Genomic DNA, 13,538 nt, shown 5'->3' with positions numbered 1-13,538 from the left:
AAAGATGACTAATTCATATATATATATATATATATATATATATATCAACTCTCATAATATAAACTAAAATTGAAAAAATTTAGGGGGGCCAATTTTATTTTACACACATATTTACATATTATGAATTAAAATTCTCAAAACTTAGGGGGGGCCATGGCCCCCCTCTGCCCACCCTTGGCTCCGTCATTGTGGGCGGACATTGGTGGTTGTTGGTGGCTGAGCAGTGGCCGGGGTCTTGGATTGTGCAGCCATCATGGAAGAAGAGTAGCAACACATATACATAGATCACTAAAGTTTCCAAATTTGCTTAAGGACTAGTCCGCACCGTCTAATGAATCAAAATCAATCTCGGAATTGGACATCAATCAACCGAGACCAATTCTAATTAGGACAGACAATTTCCACCGCCCAAAACATTACAAGAAATTAACAATTAACTATCAAATAATAAGAGACTTGATTTAGCTTCTACAGGGGTGGATGCATTTCTTGATACTGTATGGTAGGAGTACTATATATAAGTGTAAAAAGAAAGGGAAGTGAAAACCCTTTTTACCGTGCTAAGGGATAATTAGTTGTAAAGTACTCCCTCCGTCCCAATATTAGAGACGTTTATAGGGAATGCAACTTTTTATGTACAGTGGTATCATTATTGACAGTCAAGCCTTTGTTCCAAATTTACCCCGTCGCAAGTACAATGTTCAGCTGCACGTTGTGTTTTTCATGGAGTAATGATTTCGTGGGTCCCATCTTAACCAAAAGCATCCCTTTGTATGTTAGAGACACGCGCTATTATTGGCCTTATAAAGTGAGAGTTAGTCTCACGTACTCCTCTTGCTTCTCCAAATGGATAATAAATAGCAGGTCCCACCAAATTTATTTGGATTTTCTAGCACATGCACTATGAGGGCAAGGACGGAACGTTAGAAGGAAAATAGTGTAACGTGACTCTAATTTTGGGACAATGAAAAAGGTGAAATATGACATTAACAATGGGACGGAGGGAGTACTACAATTTAATACCAAGACCTTCCCATGTGAATTTTATATGGGGAGATTCAACCCCAACATTTTTTCTGAATTTTGTTTGGAAGAGTTGGGGTTGCACCGATAGCTTAAAGTTTTTCCCGTTGTCAAATTCAGGGTTTGAATCCTGGCCTAACAGTTGGAGGTAGGAAAGATAAAAAATAAATAAATAAAAAGTTGGGAGAAATTCTGAAATTATGATGTGTGAATGACTGTCATAATACCTATATTGTTTGTTTGATTAGTAGTGGTATATGTTGAAGCCAAAATAATAATAAAAAAAAAATTGGCGTAGTAGTTGTAGCAGTAAAGAGTAAAGGGTGAATCCGCCTAATTCGATCAATATAGGATGTGTATTAGAGGGAAGAGGAAATTGTACCCTTGTCCTACATATTGAGTTTTACTCACATATGAATGAATGTAGAATGTGGACGGGAGGAAGAGGAAAAAATCTTATTTCTTATGAAAGTAAATTATGAGTTTACTAGGTAGAAAAGGGAAGCTGTGATGAATTTAGCAAAGGTCAAATAATGGAAGATGTGAGTTAAAGAGGAAAGAGAACTCCTCAAATAGTAGTAGATGATTGATCTACTGAGCCAAGGGAGGGAATCCCCCCAATATACTTTTACTAGCGTCATGTTACATGATAAATTTACCTGCCTTCTTTAATTAATGTAGAATGGTGGCCAATAAGGAGGAGACTTCCTACTATAATTGCATGTCAAGAACATATAAATGACGAATTTACCTAACTTCAATTACACTAAAATATAGGCTGGTGCAGAGAAGGTTTAGACTCGATTGGATTAATTTCACTAAGAGATCTTGAATTCAGAAATCGAGGAGACCTCACTTCCTCCTGGTAAACCTCTAGATCCCAGGTTCGAGTCCCTGCGCTGCTGGATTCCTCCGCGCACTTACCGTGCTTGGGTCGGGTTGGGGCGCCAAGGCCCGGGCCGCAGGGAATTAGTCGGGCCCGTAAGAATTTACCCGGACACTCCTGTGTCGATAAAAAAAAAAAAAAAAAAAAGAACATGTAAATGACAAACTCACCTAACGTCAATAAAGCTGGAATTAGGCTAGTAAATAAAGAGGGTTGGTGGTACTAGGATCGAATTCTAGTACATTAAACTGAGATTTGATTAACTTAACTAGGTAGGGGTCGAAAATTGTTAGGAGCATAAAATTTCGCCCTATGTTATATTCTTGTGGTTGGAATTTGATTCCAAAGATCAAAATTTTTGCATCAATTCAGTAGCTATTTATCCTTCCTTGTTTCTACATTCAGTCAGCCCTTAGTTCTAACTTACAAATTTTCAAAACTGACTAATAAATTGAGTTGCATGACTTTTATTAGTTGAGAGCTTCTTATAGCAAAGTAAGGCTTGTTTGATAATCCAATTCAACATTTAAACTTAATGGATTCAGATTTTAATATATTCAGATGCATTTGATAACCAAAAATTAAACATCTGAATTAATTAAGTGACACTGAATTTTCTAGACAGAACTTGCTCGCAAAACTATGTGATAAACTATTCACTTATTACTATTATATACACTTAAATATATTAGATTTACTACTTAGTAATTAAATAACTTAATGAATTCAGATTTCAAATTTCAAATTTCAGTTTTCAAATTTCAATTTTATCAAACACACAACGTTGAAGCACAACAGATTCCAATTAAGGCTCATGTTTGATCCAAGATTGGAAACTTTGTCTCCCCATTCTGGTGCCCTGTCAATTCAAGAATTCTTTGAATAGGGCTAAAAGGTTTTGTTCAAGTGATAGCGATCCCTCACGTCATGTGCCCTGCCAATTCAACAATCTCTCAATTGAACAGGTTGTGGTATAGCAAAATACAGGAAATAGAGACAATGGGGGAAATTTTTGAATTTTCTTTAAATGTTTATGTGACTAGAAAGTTAGTCATTAATAGTATCACAATTGCTTGAGTAACTAGCTTTTTCCTACAAATTCTTGCAAAAATTGCAGGACTTAAAAAGGATTGGAAAATGTTACAATTATGTGGACGAATTAAACACAGAAGCAAGAGAAAGTAAACAAGTTTCCTCACTTAATTTCCCATACTTTTCTTGGCAACAGATTACTACGTTTGCGTTTCTAGGAACGCGGTCCAGGATAAGGGTGGGATTTTCTTTATGTCCTTTTTTTTCCCCTTTTCTCTTTGGTTAGTCAGAATAAGAATATTGTTCCTATTCTTGTTCAACAACACAAAGCATGACAACGAAGCTCAGCCTAATGGATAAAACGCTCCAACTGTAACTGACAGGTCACGACTTCAAGTTATCAAAATGGGTAAATGGAGATTTACTATTAATCCTCTTAAAAAAAACACAAAGACTAAAGGTACATTTGATAAAATAAAATTTGAATCCATTAAGTTATTGAATTGTTAAGTACTAAATTTGATATATTTGAGTGTATATCACATTAAATGATAAGTCACTTATCACTTATTTTTTAGAGCAAATTTTGTTTAGAAAATTCAATGTCACTTAATTGATTTAGATATTCAATTTTTTATTATCAAACGCGTATGAACATATTAAAATTTAAATATATTAAATTTAAGTATTGAATTAGATTATCAATAGTCAAATTTGATGCCAAAATCTATTGCTCACAAGGTCCCAGTAGTCTAAGCCTTCATTGGCAAGATGGAATCATGTGCATGGCCAAAAAGTAATTGCATTCTAAACGCAATGAACATATATGACAATGATAGTTGGAATGATTTTCTTTTGCATGAGAGGATATGATGGGGAAAAACAGCAAAGTATACCCCTTTGCTCTCGTCAATTGTTCACATTTGTCTTAATTTGGATACTTGCCACTCTCCTTGACTTTTTGAATCATGTAGAAGGACGAAACAAGACATCCCTATTACTCTTTGCATTTACAACAACTCCATCTTCTTAAGTTGAAACTTGAACAAAAGATAAGTGTAGTTTTGTCCTTTCACATTATTAAAAAATTCAAAGGAAGTGTCATAAACAAAAATTGAAGTGTTAACATCAATTCCTTTTTTTTTTTTCCTTATGTAGAATAAAATAATGTCATGAGATTCATGGCTATCTAATCAAGAATTCCTAATCCAAAATATTGTAATTAATCTGTGCCAATCCCATGTTAATTGTTGGGTGGGTGGGATCAGGAACAGGAATGTTCTCATGCCAGAAGAGTAATTAACTGTTAACATACTTAAGATTTGGTTTTTTACAGAGGAAAAGGCGATCCCAACCAGTCCTAATAGTCAGTGAAACACTTTCTCATGTCTAAAAAAGATATCATCTGCTGCTCAATCACAATTTCCTCTACGAGAGAAGAATTGTTAATGATTATTAGTAACATCAGTTATTCATTGAAATGAAAAAAAAAAAAAAAAAAAATTGGTGAGGAATTTGGATATAGAGATATGCAATATAGTTTTCTGTGCCTAGCAGAAATCCAAATTTCCAGCATTTGTTTTAGACTTTATATTTTCAAGTGTTATAAACAGATATGAAAAGGATAATTTTCAGGATGCATGCACTTTGAAGAGCTTTGGAGATTAACTAATCAACCAATACTCATTCTGGATAAAGACTCGGAATCTTTTCATGGAAGAAAGAAAGGATTCTGAGAGCTACTCCATGAAGGAAATGTAAAGGATCTGCTTAGTTGCAATGATATAGTCTGCCAATTTTTCATTTCTGAACATATGAGGCCTATTATCTAGATTGGTATTTATTCCCTAGGAATACAATGACTCGTTCAATTTATGAATACAAATTTCCAGTGATCATTCTAGGATCATAAGTACCCTTAGAATGTAGGAACACAGTTGGAAGCAATATACCTATTTTGAGGCAGATGATCCTTAACCTTTCACCAGCTTTATTCAGCAACACTGCCAATTCAACTTAGCTCATCATTTGTACAAGTCTGAGTACAACTGTTACTTCCAGGCCGATGCTATCTTTCTGGATCAGATTTACCATCTTTTCTTTTTCCCGGTGTAGTGATTGATCGCTTTACGGTACCAGTCTAAAGCACCATGGATGAGGCATTGCATTAGCAAGAGGAAGGTCGTCAGAATGTTGATCAGAAATCTGAATGCTCAACTGGTAATACTATAGTCTTTGAACGCTTTCAGAAATATGAAGCAGCAAAGAAGTAACAGACGTAACTTGCTGCAATTTTGAGATTGATTGTAGCAATCATCTCCACAATGTCATAACCATGAAATAAGTAACTGCCTCCATGAGTCCACCTTTTACTCGTTCCACAACCTGCTAGCAGTTCGAGACTAACCTCTGCAAGAGCAAGACCCATCCTTGAAATGGTGGAAGCGACTAGAATCTCTCAAGAGAATCTCCCTTCCAAGCATTTTGGAAATGAATTTAGCCATCTCGTGGCAGTCACCACATATTCGGAGATTCTTAGTGACTCGTATAGTTTTGCCAGGTGGCAAACTTAATACCCCAAAGGCCATAGCCGATTTCTCACTGTGACCACAGAGAGCTACTTCCTTCTCCATCTCATCTTCATTGATTAGTGCATACTTCTGTTTGGAAAAGTGGCCTTGTTCATTCATTTTCCTTCTCAGATCTCGTAACAAGAATTTAATGCTTTGGGCCTGCGGGTATGCACTATCACCAGAAACAAAGATATAAGCTTTGCCCCTGATCTCAATCCAACTACAACCTGAGTTCTTTTTCAAGGCACGCTTGCCTATCTTTTCCTGCAACCTTTTTACTTCTTCCCATTTTTCTGCCTCTGCATAAATATTTGCTAGAAGTACATAATGTCCAGTGTTTTCCGGCTCTAGCTCAAATACATGTTCTGCAACTTTCTCAGCCATATCTACATCATGATAAATTCTACACCCACAAAGCAGAGCTCCCCATACTGTTGCATCAGGTTCAATTGGCATGCCCTTGATGAACTTGTATGCCTTAGATAGTTTCCCAGCACGGGCCAGAAGATCTACCATACAAGTATAGTGCTCTAGGTTGGGTTCGATGTAAAACTCATTTCTCATTATATTAAAGAATCTCCAACTTTCATCCAGTAATCCCGAATGACTACAAGCATAGAGAATGGAAATAAAAGAAACTTCATCAGGTTCAATACCAGCTTGCCTCATTTTCCGAAAGGTTGCAACAGCTTCAGTCCCAAACCCATGCATGGCATAACCTGCTATCATTATCGTCCAAGAAACCAGATCCTTTGATAAAATCTTACGGAATAGTAATTTGGCCATGACTAATGCACCACACTTTACATACATGTCAATAAGTGCATTAACAACAAAATGGTCAGAAGACAACCCATTTCTCAGGATGTAGCCATGGATTTCCCGGCCTCTATCCAAAGCTGCTAGGCTGGCACAAGCAGGAAGGATGCATGTTACTGTTACTTCATCTGGCCTTTTGTGAGGTTGCATTTTAGCAAACAAACTGAATGCTTCATTAGCCAGAGAGTTCTTTGAATAACCTCCTATCATTGTATTCCATGATACAATATCCTTTGCAGGCATCTGATAGAAAACAGCTTCAGCATTTTCCATACTTCCACATTTTGCATACATGTCCATGAGAGCGTTAGACACCACTAAATTTGTTTCCATATTCTTTTCTTTGATGTAGGCATGCACTTTCATTCCACTTTCCAATGAAACACTACAGGCACAAGCATGAAGGATACTTGTTACAGTAAAAACATCAGGATCTATGCCGTTCTTTCTCATTTCATGAAACAATTCAATAGCTTCATAAGATAATCCTTCTCTAGCATACCCTGCAATCATGGAGGTCCATGATACAATATTTTGTTCACCCATGTTTTCAAAAACACAAACTGCCCCATCCATATCACCACATTTAGCGTACACATCCAGCAAGGTATTCGTAAATGGCATTTTTAGATCAAAACCTGCTTTTACAGCGTAAGCATGAATGGCTCTACTCAGCAAAATGTCCATGATGCTAGCACAGGCTGCAAGGACACTGACCATAGAAGCCAAATCAACGTCAACTCCCAAACGTAGCATTTCCATGAAAAACTTTATCCCCTTTACGGCAAGTCCATTTGCCACATAACCACTTATCATAGAATTCCAAGATACAACATCTCTTTCACACATTTCATCAAACAACTTCTGCCCACTTGCACTCCTTCCACACTTGAAGTAAAAGCTAATCAACGAGTTCACAACAGCACTATAAGAACCAAATCCCAATTTCAAAATTTTCTCATGGATCTTTTCCCCCTCAACTACATTTTCTAAAGCTGCAAAACATTTCGAAATGCAAGAAAACGTATAAGAATTCATCTCTATTCCCAACTCCAGCATCCTATAATACATATTTACACTTTCCTTAAACTTGCCGATCTTTGCATACTCATTCATCAATAAATTCCAAAGGAAAACGTTCTCACTTTCAGTTCTATCAAAAATCCTTCTCCCTTCAATCAAATCCCCACAACTCACATACATAAACACAAGTTTAGACTCCAAAACACCACCAGTTTCAATACAATTTCTCTCAATAATTGAATGAACTTCCCTACCATTATCAATTGACTTATACTCAGCACACAGTTGCAACAAAGAACAATAAGTTTTTGCATCAAGTTTCAATTTTTCACACTTAAACAACAATTCCATGGCCTTATCAAGATTACCCAATTCACAAAATTTGATAATTTCAGTGTTGTTATCAATACTACGAATATTTCTTGCTCTGTTAGCAGACAAAAAGCTAGCTTTAGGTGGAAGACCAATAGAAATATGACTAACGCTTGAGGGAAAAAGAGAGGTTCTTGAATATGGGTTCCCTGGGAAAGCCTGAGAAGTGCCATATTTCAGTGGCTTTTCTCTAGAATTATTTGCAAAAGGACAAACCCAGAAGCCTGTTGAGGATGTTTTGGTCGTTAACAACATGGATTTTGCTCTTCAAGTCTCTTCAAAATGAGAAAAATTGGCGGCAAAATGCAGAGCCCAGTAAATGAACCACCAAATAGGCCACTATAGACCCCCAGGAGCACTCCAAAGAAGGCGCGTGAAATTACGCGCCCAGAAGTGGTGTGTGCCAAAGAAGGATAGTGGACGTCAAATATACACGTATGACAAGTACAATGCTGTGGTGCTACCAGAACCAATTTTTAGAGTCAATCTAATCCTTAAAGATCTAAGAATAGGATTCCATAGAGAATCTGCTGAGGTTTTGAAGAAACAAAGAATTATGAGTGTAGTTGCTTTTTGTTTTCAGTCTTCTATATTTCACTTGTCATCTTTCTCTGCCTTGAGCAAAAGCGAGTTTTTTCCTCTCAAAGTAAAAGGTACAATTTAAATGTTCCTCATCAATTAATTTCAATGATTTCTATGGCAGGTTTGTGAATATATTTTGAAATTTTATGATTACTGTTGTCATCTTTTTCAATATTTTTTGTGTTTTCTCCCAAGTACGTGTAATGTTCATATTCAGGTGATTATATGCTATTGGGATTTTGCCGTGACAATGATATATGCATTTGGGAGTATGAATTGTTGGTGGATAGTTCATTCTGGGGATCAATATTCTGCCTCCTGAAATTTTTTTGATTGCTGGTATGCTTGATTAAAAAGGTTATGATCCGACTGCCATGGTTAAGAATTTGTAAAAGGTGGTAAAGATGGTGAAACTTTTATTCAATTGACAATGCAGAATGCAATGGAATTACATACTGGATTGGATAGTCTATGCTAGTGGAAGCTTCTTCTGATGAAGAATGCTGAAGATTGATTAAGCAGAACATTCTCCGAAAGAATCCACTTAAGCAATGTATAAACACATTCAAATCTGCTTGCTCTTCCACCTTATTCCAACCATTATTAAGTGGTTAAGCCTTTTGAACTTATGGAATTATGTGATTTGCTATCCCACTTAAATTAGTCTGTGGCTCGATTTTCGGTCTGTCAGTATTTGCAATTTTGCACCTAATATATCTTCTGAATTTCTCTTCATGCGAATCAATAAAAACTGTTCAGCATTCCTGAAATCACCTATTCTCACCTACACTCAAAGCTTCGGTTCTTTCAAGTGTACGCTTCTTGCTCATTGCTATCAATACAAGATTTTCATCGTCCTCTGTGTTAGATGTTTTGTTGACAGCACTTCCTATCTATACAGATCATCTTCAAGGTTTGTCTTGCGAGATTTTGCTGCTATGCGATTCCATTTGGAACTGACATGCCAGTCCATTTGATTTTGATCATGCTACCAATAGGTAGTTTTCATCAGTGGACAGATTTGGATCTAACTATATCGACTACAAACAAAATTCCATGCTCAGATATTCTAGCTAGTGGCTGAAGGCTGCTTCTAATAACTTTGCTACATGTCTTCGGACTATAGACCACAAATTTCTCTAAGCTGTAGGCTGTTCTGGCAGCTATGGAACTTAGCGAGATGCTATTTTTCATCCACTTGCTGCTCTTGTACACTATTCCCTAACAATATTTAAATGTACAACCAGCTGAACTTTGGTGCTTGATTCTAAATTTTGGCAATAATTATGTCAGCTCACCAGTTAAATCCTAGTCCTAAGTTGATGATTATAGAGACAGCGTGGTCACAGACCCAAATTAGTCCAAGCCCAGCTCCTTGTATGATGTGGCTGGGAAGACTTAGTTGCCTTGTTACTGCAATATGTTTTGACTCGACAAGTTTCTTTACCTGACCTCTGCTAGTAGAATTTATATTTCGTAATTTCTTGTTGCTTGTTTGGATCAAAAGATGGAAAATTTGAAAATTTGGTGTTATTGCTGTCCTTGAATTTGAGGGCAAGAAATCTGGAGTTTGAGTTAAAGATCAATCTGGCTAGCGCTAAATTTTTGTTCATATCAGAGAGAGACACCATACTCGTGTGTAATGTTGGTATGCTATCCATTTATCACCAAAGATGAATGACTTGGAATCAGTATATCCTATTATATGAGATTACTTTCAATGAGCTGTTTCCTATTACAAACATGTTTTTCTGCTTGTGTCAATACCTCCATAACAATGTGAATGAGCACTTAGTCATCTTTCTATGCGCTTTGGCATGATAATGCTGCAATATATTCTAAACCTTGTTGGCTAATCTCATTTACGTCTTGATTGGTTGAGCTGTCATTAGCTGTCAAGTCTCTTTTCTTTTTTAAGAGGTGGAATAGAATAATCTGGTAGAAGCCTATGATCATACACAAACTTCTTGCTTATGTATCGCTTCTGTACTGTTTTTTGGTTGTGATGTCTCGCTAGCAAGCATCTGTACAAAAGTGAACTTTTGGATATTGAAACTGAGGTATCATCTCTTGATGCAGCTTGTTGAATTTGGCAGAGTTTACAGATGGACCTCTACTGTTTGCCTCTAATAGGGATATTTATTATCCAGTCGTTTCCAGCAAACAAGCTGATGGTGATAGGAAAGGTGTATCTCCTCATAGTCCTGGCCTAGGAAGAATACCAAAAGGGGATGAGAATAAGGAAAATCAATCCTCCAGAAATCGGGAAGAGATCATTTCTCTTTTTAGACGAATTCAATCCTCTATCTCAAAGGGGTCTGCAAATTCGAAAAAGAGAAGTTCCCAACCATCTGAAGATGGGTCCTCTGCGGATTCAGTTTTGGAAGTTCTTCGTCAGTCAAGAACAAAAGGTATGACAATGGTTGCCTTTAACTAATTTGGGGCGGAACAGTAAATATAGTTCTTGATTTTCTAGGTCTTTAATCATAACATCTTATCCAATCTGTGTAGTGCTAAGCATGCAAAAGAAACCTATAGCAGTTTCTTGACATATTAATCTTGCAACTGATAGAACTGATAGACATACATAAGTTTAGCTGCATTAGATTCATCCTTCCTCCTTTTTTTTTCTCCATTTATTTGGTTTGTTCTTTTGGAAAAGTTAGTGTAGAGAGAGAGAGAGAGAATATCATAGATGCTCAGGTGGTTAAGGTAAAATTTTTGCTGCGGAGATATTAGGGAAATACGTCTTAAAAGAATCAGCTCATAGGTTAGAAATGTCCTCCTGTATACCAGCTAAAGAAAGAGCGAAAACATAGCCTTAATTCCTTATTCTTCTTCAGAGGGAGGTACAAACATGCCAATTCTTTACTGATCAGGAAGCTACTATGGACGTCAACTGCCCCAACCATGCAAAATTTGAAGAACTATTTGCAGTAAATGTTTAGGTAGCTCCTATCAAAATTCAGTGTTCCAAATACACATCATATCACCGTGCAAAAGGACTCTGAAAAACAGACATTATTTAAACTTGTTATAAATTAACAGAGGCACTCTGATCTTTATGTCACAATCAAGATTTCACGGTTTACTACTTCACCTTTTTGCTAAAACTTATATGCATTTGTTAGGGAAAACTGCTACGAAAGATGGGGACAAGATTTTGGCTCGGCAGCGAGGTTCACTAAGGAAGGAACAGAAAGCCAATTATTCATCAGTGGTGGACTCAAAGTTAACTCGTCCACCATCTACTTTTGTGAGGAGGTCCCCAATTCCTCTGTCAAACAGAGGAGTACCAGCTGACCTTAGAAGTGATCAGGTGCCTGCTGCAGATTATAAGAAGGAAACGGAAATTCCAGAATTGAAAGGATTAGCTCTGCAGAAAGTTGAGGACATGAAACTTCCTGAGCTTAAAGAACTTGCAAAATCTAAAGGAATCAAAGGCTACTCAAAACTTAGAAAGGCCGAACTGGTGAAGTTGCTTATCACATCATAAATTTGTCATGTATGGGAAACGAAATTTTTGTTTTTACAGATCCGATCCTGCTGCCATTAGCTTTTTATCCTCCATCTAGGACCTTTCAATTTCCCTGTTTCTCTTTAATTCTTTTGTGTGGCAGAGTAGATTGTGTCAGTGAATGTATTATGGCCTGATGAATGTTTTAGTAATGCATTAGTTCCTTGCCAATGATTGAGTGACTAGATTAAAGGTAAATGACATATTTACATGCAATTTAATTATAACTGATTAAAGTTAACTGAGGTATTACCTCAAAAAATTCAAGTCATTTGTATGTGCAATTTAGGTTGTATACTAGTTCAGTCAAGTATCAAGAAACAAAAAAAAAAAAATTGTAGTTTCGATATGGCTTTATCAGTTTGAAATACCATTTTCAAACATGTTACTACTGAGTACAAACTAGATTTAACTCTTTTTTTTGTGGGTACGAAATTAGATTTAATTTAAAAATAATTTGATTGATACAGTCTAAGAATAGATTAAAAGAAAAATAGGGATGAAGTTGCGTAAAGAAAAATATTTCATCCAAATCAATTTGAGTATATGGGCCAATTTCAAACAAATTAGAAACCCAATGCAGAGACCCTCTAGTCCTTTCCTACAAAAGAATGTTTAATAAAAAAGAAAAAGAAAAAGAGCAGTGAGGACTGAATAGTGAAAAATGTTGAAAACCAGCCAAAAATTTCCGTTGCCGGGACTTGAACCCGGGTCTCTCGGGTGAGAGCCGAGTATCCTAACCACCTAGACTACAACGGATTTGTTGGTGAAGCTCTACCTAGAATTATCTTCATATCATACACTTAACCACACCTAAGTCGCAGTACGGATTTCTCTTGTTACCTTCTTTTGCATATATCAAAGTTTTCTTCTTTTTTCTGCAGTTTGGTTTACAATTTTTTCAACTTCAAATGTAGATATTGTGGTGAAGTCATCCATTTTCACTCTCCCCAAAAAATGGTCATTTAATTCCTGATAGCATTCAATTCTTGAGGCTTTATTTGTAACCCAACCTTCATCTCTCCTTTAGAAGGAAAAAGAGAAAGCAGAATGATAACAATAATGATTTCAAGTTCTTAAAAGAAAATGAGCTCTTGAAATTCCTTTTTTTTTTTTTTTTTTTTTCCCAATGTTTAATTCCTTTTTTTTTTTTTTTTTTTTTCCCAATGTTTTATTTTCACAAGCCTGCTATTATTTCAGAGGCTATGTGGAGAGTTACAAATTATAGAGGCAGAACAGAACGCAGTAGATGCATTATCCCCTTTGCTGCTCCAGTTTCCCACTTGGTTACTTACCAGAATCTTGTCCAGAGTATGAGGAAGTTGAGGCAAGATAGAAGCAGCAAATGCCAGGAAACTGCTCAAGCATTTGGAGACGGCAAATGCTGTTGAACCACCATGTAAACTGAAGCAAATTGCACCTTCAGCTGTTTTTTTTCTGATCATAACAACAGGTATACGTCCATTATCAAATTTTCCAGTTGAAATCGACGCAACATGAAATTTTTCTTTTACATAATGGTATCAGCTTGAAGACAAAATTATTGTCGAGTCTTGGTTTGGTTCAAAAGAGATGAATTAAGTTGGACAGAGCAGAGCTGAACAGGTTGCATACAGAAGATTAAGGAGCACACACGCAACCCACATCTAAGCATCTTTCAAGTGTACAAATATGTTCACAAGGACAAGAAGAAGCATAAGGAGTATGTAAC

The 13,538-nt window shown here is 36.4% G+C and overlaps 2 protein-coding genes and 1 non-coding gene across 3 annotated transcripts; 1 reads left to right on the top strand and 2 right to left on the bottom strand.

Moving 5' to 3' along the window:
- Positions 1-4,688: 4,688 nt before the first annotated feature.
- On the bottom strand, positions 4,689-8,009 carry LOC113760723 (pentatricopeptide repeat-containing protein DOT4, chloroplastic-like). The gene has a single exon (XM_027303405.1). The coding sequence runs from the start codon at positions 7,981-7,983 to the stop codon at positions 5,344-5,346; it is 2,640 nt and encodes an 879-aa protein (XP_027159206.1). The 5' UTR covers positions 7,984-8,009; the 3' UTR covers positions 4,689-5,343.
- A 188-nt stretch (positions 8,010-8,197) lies between these two features.
- LOC113761511 lies at positions 8,198-11,998 on the top strand. The gene is made up of 3 exons (XM_027304530.1): positions 8,198-8,381; positions 10,407-10,721; positions 11,442-11,998. The coding sequence occupies exons 1-3, from the start codon at positions 8,285-8,287 to the stop codon at positions 11,804-11,806; spliced, it is 777 nt and encodes a 258-aa protein (XP_027160331.1). The 5' UTR covers positions 8,198-8,284; the 3' UTR covers positions 11,807-11,998.
- A 515-nt stretch (positions 11,999-12,513) lies between these two features.
- On the bottom strand, positions 12,514-12,586 carry TRNAE-CUC. The gene has a single exon. It is a non-coding gene; the product is annotated as a tRNA-Glu (tRNA).
- Between the last annotated feature and the right edge of the window lie 952 nt (positions 12,587-13,538).

This window comes from Coffea eugenioides, chromosome 2 (genome assembly GCF_003713205.1).
Source record: "Coffea eugenioides isolate CCC68of chromosome 2, Ceug_1.0, whole genome shotgun sequence".
Taxonomy (NCBI): domain Eukaryota; kingdom Viridiplantae; phylum Streptophyta; class Magnoliopsida; order Gentianales; family Rubiaceae; genus Coffea; species Coffea eugenioides.
Note: the sequence above shows the minus strand (reverse complement) of the source record. Positions and strands in the feature narration are given on the sequence as shown.